Consider the following 21,680-nt stretch of genomic DNA (forward strand, 5'->3'; position numbering starts at 1 on the left):
TCCTCCCTTGGAAAAGTAGAGTATAATTCCTCTCCCTGGAGGTGGGCAGGACTTAATGACTCACTTCTAATAGAAAGTGGCAGAAATGACTGTGTGTGGCCTTCTGAGGCTAGGCCATAAAAAACATTACTAAATCCTCTTTGTTCTCTATTAGATCATCCACTCTAGGGCAAGTAAGATACCATGTTGTGAGGACATTCAAGTAGCCTTGGAAGGGACCCCATGGGGAAGAATGGAGGCTTTTTACCAGCCCACATCAACTTGCACCAACTCGTGAGTAAGCCACATTTGAACTGGATCCTCCACCTCAGTCAAGCTTTCAGGTGACTACAGAAGTGGCCAACACCTTGACTGTAGACACAATCCAGAGAGGCCAGCAAAGCCACTCTGGAATTCCTGACTCCCAGAAGCTCTGAAGTGATAACTACTCATGGTGTTTTAAGTCATTAAGTTTTTGTGTAATTTGCTATACAACAATAGATAATACAGACACTATGACAAATTATAGTAAAAGTACTAATTGTTAATGGTAAAGAGAAAAATGTAACAGTTACCGGAAAGATGAGATAGATTACCTACCAAAAAATTATAGTTAGAATGACAAGAATACTTCTCATCAGCAGGTGCGAGAAGACACAGGATAATGCTGAGACAAAATATCTGTCAACTTAGATTTCAATATTCATCTGAATGATCAGGTTAAAATAATGACCTTTTCAAAAATATGATAACCAAAAGATTCTGCTCTGACCAGGTCAGCTGAATTAAAGTGCCTTGGGAGATCTGGAATAAGTCAGTAATCACATCCACCTGTCTTGGAAACGTTATCATAAGACCATTTTACTTGGAAGCAGCCATAACGGTGCCAGAAAGCCATAAAATAACCTAAAATACTTATTACCCTTACCCTAGATCCCTGCATGTAGGATGTAACCTAGTAAAAATCCCAAATCTATATGTCATGTACAACCAATAGAAAACCTGATGAAAAAATTAGGTGGGGTGCTCTCTCTCTGTCTCTCTCTCTGAGTCTCCTTTGACCCTACTCCTTTCTTGTGATTATAAAATGTTAACCTCAGCTGGTGCTCTCTGGAGCAAAATTTTCAGGGCGAGCTGATCTATGTGTCTCCCTGGTTGCAATCGCCATATTGGCTCAATAAATCCCTGCTATAGGTGTTGGGCCTCAGCTTCTTTTTTAGGTCAACAAATAAAAAAAAGAAAGAGAGCCTACTATCCACGGATCTTCACTGAAAGAACTAATAAAGAATATATTTCAGAAATAAGAAATTGGAAACAAAATCAAAAAGTGACATGAAAAAGGAATGGTGAACACAGAAATTGTTGGCTTATGTTGGTAGAATGGACTATAAAACAATTCCATTTTTTAAGATAAATAAAATTTTGGATAATACCAAAGAAGATGGCAGGAGATAAGAGGAGATGATGTAGATGGGACATTGCTTAACAAGATAAAAAAAATCAAATTAAACAATGAGAAAAGGAGCTGAATAGACATTTCTCAAAAGGGGACATACAAATGGCCAAGAGTTACAGTTATATGCTCAGCATCACTGATCATCAGGGAAATGCAAATCAAAACCACATTGAGATATCATCTCACCCCAGTTACACTGGCTATTATCAAAAAGACAGAGAATAACAAATGCTGATGAGGATGCAGAGAAAGGGGAACCCTTATACACTGTTGGTGGGACTGTAAATTAATGCAGCCATTATGGAAAACAGTTTGGAAGTTCCTCAAATAACTACAGATAGAACTACCATATGATCCAGCAATGCCACTAATGGGTATATACCCAAAGCAATGGAAATCATCATGCTGAAGGGATGCCTGCATTCCTATGTTTATCACAGCTCTATTTACAGTAGTCAAGTTATGAAACCAACAAAACTGCCCATTGATGGACGACTGGATAAGGAAAATGTGGTATATACACACAATAGAATCTATTCAGCCATAAAAAAGAATGAAATTCTGCCATTTGCAGCAACATGGATGAGTCTGGAGAAAATTATGTTGAGTGAAGTAAGCCAGTCACAGAAAGAGAAATACTGCAAGTCCTCACTTTAAAGTGTGAGCTAAAAAAGAAAGAAAGAAAAGCCATGATAATACATTGAACTTTCAGAAGGAGAGAAGAGAACTGTGGTTACTAGAGGTGGGAAAGTGGGAGGGAGAGAGGGTTAGCAAGAAATTCGTTAATGGACACAAAGAATGATTGTTTTGTAATGATGAACATGCTAATTATCTTGATTTGATCATTACACATTGTACATAGATATTGATAGTCACTCTGTACCCCACAAAAATGTATAATCAACTATGTTTCAATAAAAAAAGAATAAAAAATGAAAATAAAAAAAAGAATGATAAGATTCTTGCCTTGGTTGAGAAGACTGTACAACATACTACATGATTTTAAACCTTCTTAACATTATAGCATCTTATATGCATATTAAAAATATAAAAATAATTTCCAAAATACAACATTGTGATCTGCAATTTCAAAATCAGCAAAGTGTTTGTGGGGTTGGGGTAAAGTGGAGAATTTAAAAGATAACTATCAATCCATCGAGAAGCAGAGAAGAAATTTTTTTTAAAAAAAGAAAGAAAAGAAACAGCATAATAAACAGAATACACAATAGAAATAAATGTAAGGAATAATAAAAATAAGTTTTCAGAATAAATATAAAGACCTCAACTTATTTACTAAAAAAGTCTTTTTGACTGAATTTTTTAAAAAAATTGCTATATTCTACTTACCAAATAGCAGAAAGGTTGGAAAGAAGGGAATAGAAAAATATCAAAGGGTATATATTATGGATCAAATTGTGTCTCCCACAATGTTTAATGTGTTGGAGGCTTGGTTCCCACTGTGAAAGTGTTAAAAGGGTGGCAAATAATATTATAGTAATTGAATGGCGAGGCCTTGAAGAAATGATTAGATTGTAGGACCATGCCATAGTGAATGGATTAATAATGGTGGTCAGGGATGTGGTTCTGAGGGCTTTAAAAGGAGAGCACATGAATATCTCTCTCTCTCTGCTCCACATTCTGCCATGTGAGCCCCCTGTGTCACTGTTACCACCATGGCCATCATCAAATGTGTTTCATGGAGTTTGGACTTCCCAGACACCAAAAATGTAAACAATTTCATTTTCTTATAAATCACTCAGTTCCAGATATTTTGTTATAAGTAACAGACACTGACTAATACGGAAAAATACCAAACAAAAGAAAACTGTGGTAGCAATATTAATATTAAGCAAATAGAGTTTATGAAAAAGACGTTAATAGGGATGAAGATGAACATTGCCCCAAGGTTAAATACATAATCCACAAAAGAGGAGCTACAAAAATAGTTAACATGCATGCACTTAACAATATAATTTCAAAATATATAAAGCCCAATTAGACATTAAGAATTAAGAGGAGACATTATAAGAAAAGCCACTATCATAATGCTAAATTTTGCCAATTAGAATTCTATTGAGAGTTTATTGTGATTTTCCACTGTGAAGGGCAAATCACCTATTTTAGATGACAAGGTCAACATTCAAAAGGGAAGGTCACACTTTTTTTCAAACATAAATAAATAGGAAAAATAAATGTTGCTTCTATTCTTCCCTATAATTCTAAATGAAATTTAGTTTTCTGGCATAGTGTAAATTTATTAAAATAGAAAACTAAAGTAGAAAGTTTATAAATGCTACAAAGCAACTTCTAAAAATAGAAACTTATAAATGCTCAGTTTGAATTGTCCTTGCCTCTAAATTTATTTTCAAATATAATTTTTTTGAGCTTTTCATTTCTTTGTGAGAATTCATTTGGTGATAGCTTTAAAGATTAGGATGACATGATTTGTATAAAGTAGTTAATATAGTTAATATAGCACCTAACTCAAAACCATAAAGTGCTGGAGGCAAATTCTGAAGCCAGGTCTTCTAGCCTTTTTTTTTTACCCCCCAAGCTATTTTGATCTCTAGGATATCTTCTGACTCGTGAAAGCGATTCCTTCAACTGACTTCAAAGGGAGAAGGTTTTATTTTATTTTTAAATCTCAGCCTGACTTAGCTGACTGCTTTCTGGATATTGATCATGTTGAGGACCCTTTTTCTAAGTGTTAAAAGCATGTTATTAAAACATAGATGCTAACCTACACAGATTATTTAATTCTCTTCTTAAGTAGACTATTTGTTTCATCTAGCATAGTATTTTAAGAATTATTGAGTTGGAGATGCCTTTTAGAAGAGAAGCACTTCAAAGAACAAAAATAAGTTTATTTCAATTGTTTTTATTTTTTACTTTTTAAAAAAATTGGTCCAGGGGTGGTTGAAAATTAATCATATGGAGCCTCTGTGGTACTTAGCTTCTGAACAGATTCTTCTTTTGTTTTCCAATAATTAAAAGAAAATCTGGCAATAATAATGGCAAGCCTAAATAAATACCTGTTTCTCTTTCCTGACTCTTGGTAGCTACGGCAAAGAAACCCGATCCTGGTGTGCTGTCACTGTTTACATTTTTGTCCCCTTTGAAGCAGAGCAATGCATGAGGGGATTTATCCACTGTGGCTTCTTCTCTGAAGGAATCAGAACCCAAGCTTGTTTAGAAAACATACACATCATCCTCCAAAACACTGACTTTTCTCTCAGTCCTCAAAGTAAGGCCTGCCTGCCACTGTGATATCGCGATTCTCTAAAGCAGCTTGCATTGGGAACATTTCTGTGGCCTTTGAGATAATAACATTTTTCTAGTTTGTAAATATGGATGGTAAATAATGACTATGAGCAAGAAATGTTTACCAAGGAAATCAGACAAGAGCTACATGAAACTCACTTGTTTTTATTTCAGTCCTAGAGGTAGATAGAGCAACTATTGAGAATATTTTTGTTAAACTGGTTCTGAAAATATATCAGGAATTTAACTATTGGCTAATTAAAAAGTTGGACTTCAATTTTGATTCACTTTTCATTCTTTAAACAAAAAAAATTGTTCTCTGTTTTTAATGGGAGGAGATGTTAAACTGCTTAATTACCAGGACAGAAGTCTTTCTTAGTTTACCTTTCCAAAACATTTTTATTTTGAAATAATTTTAGATTAGAAAAGAGGTGCAAAGATAATATAGAACATTTCCATGTGTGTTCACCCATCTTCCCCACTGCTAATATCTCATATAACCATGGTACACGTATTAAAATCTTAATTTACTTTTAAATGATATTTTTGACCTAAACTCAGGAAGATATGTGCACTCTGACAGCAGTCAAATAAGCTGAAATGTATTAAGAACAAGAATTTTTTTCTAAACTAGCTAATTTTTCAGCTGGAAAAAGAAAGAAGAGCCATAACCTTAATCTTAAAGAACACCAGAGTATCCTAGTTGCTTGAAGTAGCTCAGGTTGGGAACATTTCTGTGGCCTTTCCAATGGGATTCTAGATGCCAAATAAGGCCATTCTCCCCAAACTGTAGGTTCTTGTCTGATGAGATGGTAGCCATCTACCCATTTAAAAATTATGTTCAAGAGACGATACCGTAGAAGGTATGAGTAATCTCAATGTTAGCCTGTGAATCAAATCACAGTTCATTCTGTTTTTTATAGCACCACTAATAGATACTGTCCCAAACACTCTAAACCTTCTTCTCCCTGGTTATCAGGCTATGCTTGGATGATAAATCTGCATTTTTCCCTGTTTTCCTTTTCGTCCCTCACTGTGATATGATCTGTACCATGAGCTGCTCTCCATCAATCAAAGCCTTGTTGGCCCTCACCTCTCTAAAGCTTTCCCTGCCTCTCACCACCTCCTCTGTCCCGTGTATGGATCTGACCCAAACTTCTGTCATTGCAAATATATTGCACTTTAATTATTGTGACTACTTGTTTGCATGTTTATCTTCCTCCCTAAATGAAAAAAGTTTCCAAGAAATAAAGCTTGTCTTATTTTTCTGTGTATCCTTAGGAATTATCATCCTAAAATACATGTTCTACCACTTGTGGATAAGCTAACTTTCTCCTTAAATTTTTAAGATTCATTGGGAATAAAAACATTGCAAGTAGAAATTCTTAAGTGAGTGTTTTTCAAAATGTGTTTCATGGGCATCTGCATTACAGATCTTTTGGAGTGCTGTTAAAGAGCACTGACACAGACCTATAGGATCAGAATCTCTGGGGAATGCATCGTGAAGCTATGCCTTTTAATACACAAGTACCTACTGATGTACAGTGTTTGAGAACCACTTGGTGGAAGAGTTGCATTAATCCATCACCTTAGTTATTTCTATCTCTTTCCACAGAGGTTTTTGAAGTGGGTATAAACAATGACATAACCATAAATTAAATGAAATAACAGCATATTAGTATCAGTGAGAAGGCTACTTCTGGTCAGTTTAGTGCAACAGATACTATGACTAAGCTTCAAATTGGATTCTGAAATACATACCAGGTAGAGCAAAATATAAAGTAAAAGAAAATAAAGCATATACTCACTGCAGGAAGGAAGAGGATGCCAGTTGCTCAGGGGAGATCTTTTTGTTTGTTTCCCCAGGCAGTACATTAGCAATTTTTCACTTGGGATTTACTTGGGAGCAATGAATGACAGAAAGATCAATATTCTCAACAAGATTTCTTACAAATGTTTATTTCTGTACTGAATAAAATGTGATATAAGCTCAGGATATACCCTAAGATTGCCTACACGTTCATGTTTTTTGTGCAATTTTTATTTGACAGGTTGACTCCAAATAGCCTCCTTTTAGTTTACCCTCAAAGGCACAACTTCGTACAGCTTCTCAGATAAGCTTCCCTGCATCACTTGTCACAATGGGGACAAACCAAAGTTATAATCTCTAACAAGTACTAAGAATGCAGGTACAAAGCATTGCTGATTGAGGGCAGATTTATGTTCTTTGGAAACCAGATGAGCAGTTGGTAATGTTGACATTCTCCTTATGAAATCTGAGATGCCTAACAGTATTCTCTGGGTAGAAGTCATCCAGCTTTATAACAATGTAAATGACAGATGACAATAGCAACAATAGCCAATATTTATCAAAGAGCTATCATGTGGACACTTGCATATGCTATATTACTTCATTGTAGGAACTCCTTGCTCTAAGTAATATTGCACCCATTTCATAATTGAGGAAATAGACTTGCAGAGTTCAGGTAAATTATGCAATGTGGCATAACTAGGAAGTGACACAGTCAGCATTAGCACCCAGGTCTATCTGGCGCTAAAGCATGTGAACTCTTCAGAGTACTGACCTGTACAACATAAATATAAGAAAAGGAAAGAATCAAAAATTGCTGATGGAAGACATCCTCACCTAGGATTGAAGACGTCCATGCTCCTTTGCTATTTTGGGCAAAGTATTGATTTGTTTGGTTTCAGGTTTCCTTAACTGAAAAATAAGGGATTGAACTACAGTATAAGACTTTCAGGTCCCATTCCAGATTTAAAGTCTACGATCACTCTTCTAGTAGAACCAAAGTTAATAAAAATAAACTCTATTTTAGACAAAACTTCAGTTTTTGTCATTGAACATTGACAGAGTTTGGACGTGTTGTCCCCCCAAAACTCATTTGGAAATCTGATCCCCAATGTGACAGTGTTGGAAGCTGTTTGAGTCATGGGGGCGATGAATGGATTAATGCTCTCCCTTGGGGGTGGGGGCCCCGAGTGAGATCTCACTCTATTAGTTCCCGCAGGAGCTGTTTGCTTAAAAGACCCTGGTACCTTCTCTCTCTCTCTCTCTCTCTCTCTCTCTCTCTCTCTCTCTCTCTCTCTCGCTCGCTCGCTCCCTCTCACCATGTGATCTGCTTGTACCCGCCGGCTGCCTGCCACTTTCCACCATGAGTGGAAGCAGCCTGAGGCCCATGCCAGATGCAGTTGTCCCAGAATCGTAAGACAAATAAACCTCTATTCTTTATAAATTACCCAGTCTCAGGTATTTCTGTTATAGCAACACAAATGGACTAAGATAAACATTATTGCTTCTATGATGCATGGAAAAAAGAGCTGTATTTTTTTCACAAGTGCTTAAATCACTGCTCTGTTGCATAAAAATTACATTAGCCCTAGAATTAACATTGATAAGTATTATGTTGAATGATTACTCTGTGCCAATCACTCTTGTAAGAGCTATAAATATATTATCTAAGTTTACCCTTCTTAATGGTTAACTTTGCTGGTATCATAATGGTGGAGGGGGGTTCTGGGGCACTGGCAATGACATAATTCCTTATGTGGATGGTGATTACACAGGTGTGTTAACTATGAAAAAGTTCATTGAGAGATAGACTTATGATTTATGCACTTTTTTGTGTGAATGTTATACTTCAGTGAAAAAGTTTAATTAAAAAGCAAAAAAAAAAAAAAATTAGCCTTCTACAATGTATGAGGTACATAGTATTATTAACTACATTTTATAGGTGAGGAAACTGAGGCACAAAGAAATTAAGTATCCTACTGGAAGTTACACAGGTGGCAAGTGGCGGAGACAGAATTTGAACTCAAGAAGTTTACTCTAGATTCTAGAGCCCATGCAGTTTTCTCAAGAGGCTAGAGTCCATGTTATTAATCAGTACATTAACTTCTCTTAAAAAATTATGCCTTGTATGGTTTCCCATTCATGGAAATGAATATACTAATTAAAATCTCCAAGTAATATATTTAATATCCAAAGAAAATAACTGAATGTAAAATTATTTGAACTCCACATTGCCACAGAATCCTATAGCTTTCCATATCATCTTGGCATGAATCAAAACAGTTACATTTTGAAATTAATCCCAGTGAAATCATGGCCTTCTCTGTCTTGCACAGTACCGGGAACATTGCTCAATGCATCTTTGTTGGATGAATTAATGCATTAAAGACAAAGAAATGTTTCTTTTCTGTGTATGTATGTTTGAACTTGTGCGTCTCATGTTAATACCCGAATAATTAAATTAAAAGCTCACTCCAATTAGAGTATACATAGTTCAGGTCACAGTAACCTTTCAGTTCAAATATTATAATATCAACATTATACTAAATAATTTAATTATTTTAAAGCACATTTTCTTCAACACTGCAATTGAAGGTGTCATAACTGATTTTTGACTTGAAGCATTATCTGTTCACTTCTATAATTATTATATAACTTTTTTTTTTTCCTTATAGAACTTTAGTGACAGCTCTTCAACTTTATCATTCTTCCCTGGAAGACCTACAGAACTATTTAGATGAAACTGCAACATAATATCCCCTAACGTCAAAGTCAATGGGTCAAACTCTTCTTTTAGAGCATGCACTCTATTAAATCATGCAGATTTAATTTTCCCAATGACAGCCCCCAGGGATAGCAATGATTTATGACTTTTTCTTTGGTTTGGTTTTTATATACACAACGTACTCATGACAGCAAATCAAACCTGTTAGTGGCATCAAACAAAGTAGGATTGATGCCGGGAACAGGACCACTGCAAATTTTATTAAAACTGCAATCAATGAGAGCACAGCACACGTTGGGGTTTTAAATACCTCTCTCTGTGGCATTTGTCATATTAAGAGCTGCAGCATAAACAAAGGAAAAAGCAAATCAAATGTAGTGTAAACGTTACATGATTGTTTCTACTTTTGTAGATGCAACAAGGAAATTTGATCTTTAGGAAAGAAGACAGCCAGAAGTCTAACATTTTAAAAACAGTGCTGATCTCTTATAATTATATCCATTGACATCTACCTCTGGGACATAGATGGATAGATAGATATGAACTTTTTTTTTTGGTCGTATGGAATTCTACTTGTCTTACATATGCATATGTCTGCAAAAAGAAATCCTCAGGAAAAAAGCTTCTGAATAGAATTGGTCAGCCTTCAGGGTACATGGCGAAGCTTTTCAGACTGCAAAGAATCTGGACTGACAGCACTAGGATGCCGTGATGAGTGATGGAGACTCATGCACTGAGGACATTTCAATTTTCTGTATGACTTGCCTTCCCTCCCTACTCCCGAAAATGCCTCCCTCATGTGCTGAGACAGGATGCTACCCTTCAAAGCCTGGTGAAAATGAGTTGTTTAAACATTAGGAAAGCCTACAATAACCTTCCACCTAGAAGCCCTCTGTTCCTGTTCTGCTTCTAGACCCTGTCTGGCTCTCACTGGCTGCACTGTAATGCGGCTAAGCCACCTTTTCCCACTGGTGATTGCTGACTGCTAGTCCTCTCTGGACTCCAGCTTCACTTCTACCCAATCTTTTTCTTACTGGCTTAGAGCACCAAGGATAAACAAATCTATTTCAATTTGAGTCTCAAGTATTGGACGCTCGATCAGTTTCGATACACAAAGCAGGATTCATCTGAATATGATATTCACGGAATGCAGTAAGATCCACATTCGGCCCCAAATAAATAAGTTCTTTTATAATCGTTAAATCACAGAATATAAGAGAAGAAAATTAGATAGTTGTAAATTTTAAATGGGTCTTTTCCAATGATTATAGAACTTATAACAAAGACCCCTTCATCTATAAAAACAAGAAGAATTACATTATCATACTAAAAAGATTTAATTTCTGTGGTATAGTGTTCATTAAATATCTATAATGTATTTAAGGGAGCATACGCTCTAGTCAAGAACAGGAAAGAAAAGTCAGAAACTTGCACTTCAGAGGTTGTCTAAAGAGATCACAATAGCAACCTCTCCATGAAAACTCCAGCCCGACCATTCAAATCAGCTCGTTCCGTGTCACGTCCCTCTGCCACTGAGAGTCTGTCTTCCTGGACTTTAGAGGTACTAGGAGTAAACTGTTTCAGATACATAAAGGATCATTCTTCAGATACAGACGCTACCTAAAGCAGAGCATGAAGGGGACTGGCGAAACAGACAAGACTGTCTCTTAGAACAGGATTCCTTCTTAGGTGGCCCTAAAAAAACTTAGTCTCTGTTTTCCACCTAACAAAACTAATATTCAGCAAACAGAATTTTTTGAAGGAAAAATCCAACATGGAATCATCCTACTGAGAATTTCTGTAAGGAAGTAATTAAAAGAAATGATCTCAAGCAGAAGGAATATTTCTAGTTAAAAATAAGGAAAGCTTTGTGAATCAATATGGTTGGTTTATCTCTGTTTTATCACTGTATATTCATTCTCTAGAATGATATTAGCTGGAGGGCAGAAGCCACAAACCAGGTGTGATTGCCTTTAGCACCTATAAGAAAAGTCTCAATTTCAGAGATATTAAAATGTAAAACAAAGAAAAAAATCAGCTAATGGTGATCACAAGAAACCGATGATTCTGAGGTGCAATCCAGGTATGGTAAAATATGAAAAAAGGAGCATCTTAGAATGTATGAAATATGATAGGTAAATTCCTTTGGTGACATCAGACAAAACAATGTCCCCTGATTATATCTGGCCATAAAACCTATCCTAAAGCCAATTGTTGCAGAAGTACCGGAGACAGGGGTCAATCTTTCCAAAGGAAAAGCCTCCACAGTTGCAAGATTCACAACTCTTTTCTGCATTCCAGATGACTATGGAATTTGGGAAATAACAGAGACTTCCCTGCCAACATCAAATCAATAATACCTATACAGTTCTCACTTAGCGGTGCTTCACTTTTCTATGAAAACTTACCTTTGTCTTACTCTTCCCTTTATATAAGTCAATAGCACCCAAAGAAGTGCAGAAAATGTTCACTGAGAAATCAGAACCCAAATTGAATTTTTTTTTGATTTAGAAGGTTTTTTTTATTTTTTATTTAAAAAATTTTTTTTACTTTTATTAGCATCTTCATTTTACAAATCATACTTATTCTTTATGCCCCTTATCCAATCTCTCCCCTTTCAAACCACTGTAGAATCATAAATTCCAGATTTATGCCCATAAGTCAGAAAGAGTCAAATGGGTAGAGAATCCCCCAGTAGCTGCCATTCTCTGACCCCCTTCACTTCATCTAGGTAGCTCCATTTACTTCATCTTGCAGGCCTCAAGCTTACTGTCTTTGTGAGTCGATTCCATCCCTAAGGAGATGGGATGTTCCATGTGCTGTTCATCAGTGTCCCCACCCCTAACTTTCCTCAGTCAATAGCCAGTGTTACGAATACCTAATCAACATGGGGACCAATTGCCTTTGACAAAACTTTTCCCATCTCTGAGTTTGTCCTGAGAAGAATAGAGCAACAGAACTGCAAAAATAACACGTCAAACCCATGAAAAGAAAGGTTCATGTCACTTTATCAAAATAGTATAATTTTTGAAAGAAATATTTTTCCCAAAGCATAAATGCATGTATTAATTCTTCCTAATTATAAAGGTCTCTTTATGAAGGTTCTAAAATACAGAGCTATATAAAGTATAAAGCAGAAGTTAACTCCCATGTAATTCTATATGCAGAGATGATGACTATTAAGCATTTAATATATACATATACTTATGTATATACAGACACACACTCTCTAATATATAATATATAACATATACTGCTCTTTAATTGACTTTTTTCTCTTATGAATATGAATATATTATATTGATAATGAATTAATATTTCTAAAGCACTTAAAACAGTACCTTATACATGGTAAACACTATAAAAATACTAAGTAAATAAAATAAATAATAAAAATGCAAATAATTATATAGTATTTACTTTTTGTCTATATTAGTTATTTAATAATCACAACCTAAGAGGTAGGTGCTGATTTTATCTTGGTGTTAGAGATGAGGAAACTGAGGCTCAGAGATGGACAACAGACCCAAGTCACAGGTATGGTGGATATTTTTAGAAGTTAATACATATACATCCATCTCTGGGACCAATTTTTATATTATTTTATCCATCTGGGGATTACCAGAGTGTGGTGATGGCATTAATTCAGTATCAAACCTACGTGAGGTTTAGTCCTGAGTGTTGAATATTCATTCATAAAAAGACCTGTTTATTTCTCCCTCACAGCTAGAACTCAGATAAAGACAGACAAGCCTTTGTATTGTCTTTTTGTGCCTATGGATGGAATTTTTTCTGGCTCATCTTTGCACTTCTGTGGTTCTTGGCTTTACACAAGTGTCTCAGTGCTACTTCACTTGGGCCCAAGACATTGTCTCCTGCCCTTTTAAAGGTCGTAAAACAAATTTCCCAGGTTATGGAGATGGGCGCCACTCCCATCACCTCCAGGACTATGGGGAACCAGCCCATTAGCTTACTGTTCTGTTTTTTCAATTCTTATTCATTTTTTAAAGGTGATTTGCATTTTTAATTGAAAACAAAAAGCTCTATTGAGAAAAAAATGTATATTCATATAGCTGAAACAACATACTGAAAGAGGACCTTCAATAAAAAAGGCACTACCTTAAAAATATTACTTTTTTTGCTCTCATTCATAGGAGCTAAGATAGTTGAGCTCATAGAGGGTAGAATTGTGGTTTCTAGAGGCTAGGAAGAGTTGGGGGGAGGGGAGATTGGGAGAGGATGGTTAATGGATACAAACTTACAGCTAGGTGGGAATAATAAGGTCCAGTGTTCTCTAGTACTGTTAGGTGACTGTAATTAACAATCATTCATTGCATATTTTCAAATCGCTAGAAGAGAGAATTTCAAATGCTCTCAACACAAAGACATGATAAATGTTTGATGTAATGAATATGCTAATTCTGATTTGGTCATTACACATTGTATACATGTATCAAAATATCACTCTGTACCCCAGAAATTATTACATGTCAATTTAAAAGAAATCTGAAAAATAATATTTTTAACTTTTCATTTGAAATAATTTTTTTATTGAAATATAGTTGATCATACATATCTGTGGGATACTGAGTTGAATATCAATATCTGTGTGCAGTATGTGATGTTCAAATCAGGATAATTAGTATATTCAACATTATACAATGTAATTGTTTTTTATAGCCCTTTACCAATTCTTCCCTTACTCCCCTCTCCTACCCCTAATTCTTATTCATTTCTGGCTCTTGTATTCATTTTATTTTATTTTATTATTTATTATTATGAATATTCATGAGATACAAATTACCAGAAATTGCTTTTATACCCTGTGTTCCCACCCAATTGTCCCCCAACCTCCTCCCCACTCCGCTTTGCAGCCCTAGGAATGCTCCTCCCTCTGTAAGACCACTGCACTACTGTGGTCTTTCTTTCCTTCCTTCCTTTCTCTCTTAGCTCCCACATATGAGTGAGCACATGTGGTATTTATCCCTTTGTGTTTTGCTTATTTCACTCAACGTAAGTTTCTCAAGGTTTATCCATGTTGTTGCAAATGGGAGTATTTCATTCTTTTTTATGGCAGCCCTCTTCTGGGTATATGCCCAGAGGAATGGAAATCATCATGTCGAAGGGATACCTGCACTCCCATGTTCATTGCAGCTCTGTTTATAATAGCCAAGATACAGGACCAACCTAAATGTCCATCAATAGATGATTGGGTGAGGAAAGTGTGGTATATATACACCATGGAATACTATTCATTTTATTTTTATGAGTTATATGACTAACCCTGAATTTCTGGGTGTTTGTGGTAGGAAGACTTTCATATTACCTTGTCTGTCCTCTTGCTGGAGCTATAGTGTATAATCCCAGGTTTAAATCCTAGGATATTTGGTATTTAAATATTAAATCGTAGGTGTATTTGGTACATAACGAGTCCCTGATTTATTGCTTCAATCACTCTCTTGCAATATGTTCAAAGCCTTTGCTCTGTTTTCCTTCCTGGAAAAACTTCAACACTTATGCCTTGACTTTGAATTTAGTTTTCTACTTTTTCTGAACATCTACCTGTACAGCAGAGCCACACTGGGGGGAAATCCCCTGCAACCATGCAGATTGATGACGCTCCATATTTGCGGTCCTGTCCTCTACTAAAACCTTAACTTGCCCGCAATTCTAGTTTTCCTGTGAGTCATCGCTTCCATCCCACAGTTATTTTTAAAACCTTTCCACTCCTCTCATCCCCACCTCCTCCCTCAGCCCCCTTACAATAGTATTTTCAAAAGATACCCTTACTTTCTACATCCTAGAGGAAATAGAGATCATGAGAACAGAGCTTTCTCAAATTCCATCCACCAAATTTATGAACTGATTTATTCTGGAAAATGCCCCTTCTCTCCTTTCTTCCTATGACCGGGAAGGAAATTTTCTCCTCCTGTCTAAGGAGCATGACTATAATTTATCAGGGAAGCCTGGATGCTTTTGAAAGTAAAAAAGGGACTCTATTAATAATGACTCCAGGACAACAGGTGTAAACCAGAACCATCCTGGGAAAACCAGGCCCTGTGGTCATCCTCTGTGTAAAGTGTATTGTTTCACTTGGACCGTGAATACACACACCCCTTGAGCACTCTCAAGCACCACATTCCTAGAATATTTCCCCTCTCTTCTGTATGTTTAAATTTTCCTTCTCTGAGGGCTTTTTCTCATTAATTTTTTTCAATATTTTTTAACATTTTAGTCTTTTAGGAGAAATCTCACAAAACAACACTACCTACATGCTGTGTATACCTCAGCTACTGCACTATTTTTGACTCCTTCGCTTTCTCTGTCAAAATTACTGAAAAATCTGTCTACACCCACTATCTCTTTTCTTTAAAGTCCTACTTTCTTCTTCATTTACAGAATTTTGGCTTCTTCCCTCACTTCTATTCTGACGCTGCTCTAGACTATGTCATGCAGGACTGTCTTGCTCTCTAATCGAACAGACAATATTCCACATTTCTCAGTAGACGCTGCTATCTGTGCAGCTTTGTGTAAGTTAGCTGTCCTCTCTGTTCCTCACTTTCCTAAAATGGCACAATACACGACCTTCCTCACAGACCCCCTAGTGAGGATTAAACAAGATAATCCATGTAAAGCATTTAGCATCAATGGTAGATTTTAAAATGTTAGCCATCCCAATGCTCATCTTTTAAGAATGACACCCATGCTGGACCATGCATGAGATATACAGTCCCATCAGTAATTCTATATGTCACTGTTTTAACCTTTTTTAAATTTTATTTTTAATTGACATATAATAACTGTATATATTTATGGGATATGGAGTAATATTCCCATACATGTATACACTGTGTGATGATCAAATCAGGCTAATTAGTCCACAAACACAAACATTTATCATTTCTTTGTGATGACAACATTTGAACTCCTTTTTTTTAGCCATTTGAAAATATGCTATAAATTATTGTTAATTATAGACAGCTAGAACTACTACTGAATATTAGAACTTATTCTTCCTGTCTAGATGTAATTCTGCATCTGTTAACCTCTCCCTATAACTCTCTCCTTGTTACCTTTCCTAGTCTCTGGTAACTACAATTCTACCCTCTACTTCTATGAGCTCACTTTTCTTAGCTCCCACATATGAGAACATGGATTTGCTTTCTCACTTGTTCTGAGAGGTAGGTTGAGTTGGCCCTTCCTTTAAATAGGTCATGTCTGCAATATATCTTGTGGAAATAACTCAACTGTTTATTCAAGTGGAGTCAAACCCTTCAGAGCTTCCAAAGCCAAAACAGATTTGCTGCAATTTTTATATGTTAATTGTAATAATAATTATGTTAGACAATGTTTGTTAACTACTTATAACGGACCAGCAACTATGCTAAGCATGTCACATAGTTTGGCTTTTTTTGTTGTTTTTTTTTTTGTGGCCGGTAAGGAGATCGCAACCCCTGGCTTGGTGTCGCCCGCACCGCACTCAGCCAGTGAGCGCCCCGGCCATCCTTATATAGGATCCGAACCCACGGCCGTGGCGCACCCAGCACCTCTGCGCTCCCAGCGCCGCACTCACCCGAGTGAGCCACGGGGTCGGCCCTAGTTTGGCTTTTAAAATAGAAATTAGATGGGGGTAGAAATGGACATGTGCAGTAAAATGATCATCTTATTTACTGTTAGAGTGACTTCAAATGATATTATGGGCTCTCAGAACTGGCAAGTTTAATAAACTCTCTAGCATATATTAACTGTTAAAGCCATGAGGATGAGCATTCAAACGTTAGGAAGAGAGAAGGCAGAAGTCAGTTGTACTGATAGGCATGATATAAAATTAAAGGGCAAGGCAAGACCAAACTGTGTAATTGGAAGCCGACTAATTGAGAGTCTGATCATTTTCTCTAGGCCAAAGCTGAAACAACTTGTTTTAATACCTATGAACATAGTGACCTAAATGATCAGTATTATAATTAAAGGGCTTGTAACTGAATATCTTGAAGAAGAAAACTCCTTGTGGTATTTTATACAAATGGATAGCATAATTCTGCATCATTCCTCAGATAGCTCAAGGAAACACTGAATCTGGGTAGAAAATGTGTCTAAATGCATGTCTGAGTGTGCTTGTATGTGTATGTAGTTTTCACTGACTAAGTCACATCAACTGGTTGTTGCATACGGAGCTTTAAGTAGCACTGATGATTTAGAAGATATTAAATTATAACAACTATGCTGAAAATACTAATATATCTTTATATTTTGACAGCCACTATTCCCACCAACCTCATTCTTTACCGTGATGAGTTAGTGGAAATTTTATGAATGATCAATGCAATGACATAATAAAAATACTACTTCAATTAGGGACAAGTGTGGGAAATGAGATCATTAAAGCTGTGAGAGGAAGGTCCATCTAAGAAATAAAAAAAATCTTTAAGGAGCTAATAGAAAACTGTGTGAGTGAGAAGGAAAAGGTGCAGAAAAAGATAGATTCTGGCTTAAGGAAAGTAGGATGGGATCAAAGTAAGATGTGGGGAAACCTTGAAGCCTTTTCTGCTTGTACTACAATTTGTGCTGGTATGCGATAGCCCGACACTATCAACCAGATAAGAGAAAGCAGAAAAAATAGGTGATAATTCTTATAGCCAACATTTATTGGGTGTGTACAAAGTACCAGACACTCTGCTAAACACTATGAACACCTTACTTCATTAAATACAACAAACCCCACTGTACAGATGAGAAAACTAAGAACCAGAGGTGTTGATTGTATGGCCTGTAACAAGAGGAGCTGGGAAAGGTCTTGTGCTCAGTTTAATCACCCAGTACAAGTGTGCTGGTCATTCCTATTTTTATGCAAAATGTGATGCAATTTTAGTTTTTACTAAATATGTCGCATCAACTAGACCTGTTTGGAGTCTGATTTCTCAGTGAAGACCTTTCACGCTGAGTTGTTGAATTAGTTGATGTTTTAAAGAAAAATTTTAAAAATATTTTGACAACATAACTCATAGAACTAAGATCATTTTTGGTAATATACTTTGAGTTAGTATTTTATTTGTCTCAAACCTTTGTGACAGAATACAATCTGAAAAAAAGTAACCTTTTCCCCTTGTATCTTTTTAAAAGTCATTCTAGATCCTAAAAATGATAGAATTATTGTGTCCAAATTTATAAATGAGAGCGAATTGTCCCCACCAGGCAGAAGTTCCAAAACGGTGTCCTACTGTTTTAATATCATAGTGAATTTAGTCTGTTGGTCTGAATTACCAGTGATTGTGGGAATAGATAGAATATAGCCTTTTATACCAGTGAAAATTTCTTTCTTTTTTCAACTTTTCTTTTCTATTCTCATAGTCTCGACTTTAGGGTCTAAAGTCTTAAACAGTTAAGGGAATTGTACTACCTACATCTCTTCTCCCTCAAGCTAAAGCACAGTCTTCACAGTAAAATGCGAGGACCTCTGATCACACTGTACTGGAAAGGAATGCAGCTCCTTACCTTCCACTTCCAGCTTCACCAATTTGGAATACGCTGTCCCAAGGCTGTTTTTTGCCACACATCGATATTGTCCCGCATCGTCCTTTTGCACATTGTGAATCCTTAAACTCCCAGATTCAAGAACTGCAATGCGGGAATTTTCCTGCCAGAGATAGGAATATGAACTTGAAAATGTCCACGGCTCTATTGAGGATATATTTGCCATATTTCATCAAGTCATCATCATCACTGTTATCATCAAAAATATTATTTTAATCTTTACTGGGCATTTACTACATATAACATACAATATTAAATGAGATGGTGCATTATTATCTAATTAACCTTCACTATGATCCCTTGAGATAGAGTTTATTTTTATTTCCTTTCATCACATGGGGACATAGAGCATGCCTGACTTCCTAGAAGTCACACCCAAGTCTTTTTGATTAAATGCATTGTATTATAAATCTATTGTATTTATGACACACTCTATACAGTCTCCTTAGGAGAATACATGTCCCTTGAAAAGCTGGATAGTTTCATAATTAATATAAAAGTTGCTCTTTGAAGTTAAAATATTACATTTATCTTCTCTTTTTGGACTCTAACTTCAGTAAGATATATAGAGCCACCCTTGTTTTCATTGTAGAAAATGCTCCAAGATTAATAATAAAAGGAAAGCCAGAGAATTACAAGGATTATTGTTAAAATTAGCATTATTTATTTTATTTTAAATAAAACAAAGCCAATCAATTTTATATTTTATTTCAATTAATTGATATATATTAATGCCAATGTACTCCCCACAGAATATGCTGGGCATAGTCAGGTGAAAAACATAGTTTGACATCTCACCTTCAGGGGATACAAAGATGGAAAGAGACAATGGTTATGCTGTATAATAATTTATCAGTAAATGTGGGGAAGATACAGAGGCAGTAAAAAATCAGCATATGAGGAATAAACTTTTAATTTGACTACTCTTCTGAGTGAGGAAGCATTTGTCAAGGTGTTGGTTTCCCAGTCCGGAGCCTTCCTGCTCTAACTTCTCTCTAGATGTTCCTGTTTCTTTTCTTCCAAACCTCATTTCTCCTCCAACTGCCAGTTGTAAAGCCTGGATTTTAGTGTCATCATTTTTATCCCAAGTCTCAAAAATTCAGTGTTAAAAATACCCAAATGATTCAGCCAACCAACAAACAATAAAGGCTCCAGCTTTGCTTTTGCTTGCCTTCTTTTCCACTCCCAGCAGTTCTGGTTCCCATCTCCTCTTTTCCCCAGTCAGCCCCAACCGGAATGTCTTGCAGTTTGCAATTATGGGAATGGAAATATTTAAGTTTGGTTAAAATGTATATAAAAAAAATTTATGCTAGAAGTTTGTAAGCATGTAACTAAGCATGCAAAGGATTGTTGTATTTTAAAACATGTTTTATATACATATTTTATCACAATAATACTTACCCTGAGAGCGCTATCTCCCTTGATCCAGGACACTGATGGCTTGGGATTGCCCATTGTAGTACATGGTAGAACTGCTTTTAATCCCTCTATTATTTTAACGTTAATGGGAGGACGAGTTATTTTAGGTTCTAAAGGGAAATAAAAATTCAAAACTAAAAAAGCAATATGACTGTATTAAACTTAGAGTTTCTAACTTTCTATTTAATACCCATTTAAAGAATCATTTTAGGCATATAATATTACAAAATTCACTAAATGCTAAGTTTTTAGTGAATCTCAAACAGAAACTCATTTAAAAAGCTCAGGTTATCTCTGCTTTATTAAAATCTTATTTACAAAATATAAATTTATAAAACATATTAGGAGTGTAAAGTTACCATAACATTCTTCACTTAGAAAGATAGTTAATAAAAAGTTGATTAACATAAGCTATCACCATAACAATTCAAAATTATTTAATTCATACTGATAGACATGAAAACATTTGAAAAGAAATTTTTGATATAAGGATATTTCTATTTACTTTTGAATTATGACCTTTCCCTTTAATTTCCATCTTAACTTGACTATTAAATTTGACGTTTAATAATAAAATTCATTTATCCTCTAGAAAGCAAACCAGATGTTATATTAGTTATCAGAAGAAATTCTGCCATACAATTTGTAGGAAATCAATTCTGCAAAGCAAATTTGTGTAATTTACTGTTCTGTCACTTTTAAGTTACTCTTTCAGAAGAAATAGTTTATGTCAGCCAATTTTTATTCTCCAATATGAAGCTTTTGAAGGAAGAAGTTATTAAATCTAATATACAGAAGGATTGATGTTTGAGATGCCAGTTATTCTAGTACTTGAAATATTCATAAAATTAGTAAAACTACATGTGTGTCCTTAGGGATCTCATGTTACAGATACAGAACTGAGGACTATCTTTGCAGGAGAGACTACTGAGAAATGGGTGCGTTTTATTTCTTTCAGGTCATGTGTCATAACCAATTGTTACTTCAGCAGAAGACAGCATGAAATAGGACTTATTTTTTCTTCTACTTTGTGTGTGGGAGGAGTGTGGGGAAGAGGTTGGTGGTGGTTGTAAGTGACATTTGCAAAGACTACATGGCCTATTGGTTTTTAATCTAGGCACTTATGGCCTAGATTTAGAGTTGGTACAGTCCTGCATTCTGGCATAAATACAAGACCAGCTCTAAAACATGTTATAGGAGAATATCAGCTTTGTCACTTTGCCTTCTATCTAATCAACAATGGTAAATACCTATGTTTAGAAACTGGCCAGGCACCTCAGTTGGGTTGCCTTGTCATACAACTGTCAAAAGCTTAATTTAGGAGTTGATATTTTTGTGACCGTCAAAGAGAGTGTTATCTATCTCTTATATTGAGCTCCCTGAGCAAGATCCCTATGGTAAACCTGAGTCACAGATAATATCATAGGTGGAAGACCTTTGTTTAAAGCAAACGATTCCTATCTTCTCAGTGAAATAGATGTCTTGGTCATCTGTTAGCT

The 21,680-nt window shown here is 35.7% G+C and overlaps 1 protein-coding gene across 3 annotated transcripts in view; it reads right to left on the reverse strand.

Annotated features, from left to right (window-relative positions):
* Positions 1-21,680, reverse strand: part of MUSK (muscle associated receptor tyrosine kinase) — a 113,868-nt gene that overhangs the window by 70,405 nt on the left and 21,783 nt on the right. For all 3 annotated transcript variants that reach the window (XM_063082210.1, XM_063082209.1, XM_063082208.1), the window contains exons 4-5: positions 20,164-20,291; positions 18,724-18,865 (exon numbers count right to left, since the gene is read on the reverse strand). In XM_063082210.1, coding sequence (XP_062938280.1) covers positions 18,724-18,865; positions 20,164-20,291 — 270 coding nt within the window. The remainder of the gene's footprint in view (positions 1-18,723; positions 18,866-20,163; positions 20,292-21,680) is intronic.

Source organism: Cynocephalus volans, chromosome 17 (assembly GCF_027409185.1).
Source record: "Cynocephalus volans isolate mCynVol1 chromosome 17, mCynVol1.pri, whole genome shotgun sequence".
Classification (NCBI taxonomy): Eukaryota; Metazoa; Chordata; class Mammalia; order Dermoptera; family Cynocephalidae; genus Cynocephalus; species Cynocephalus volans.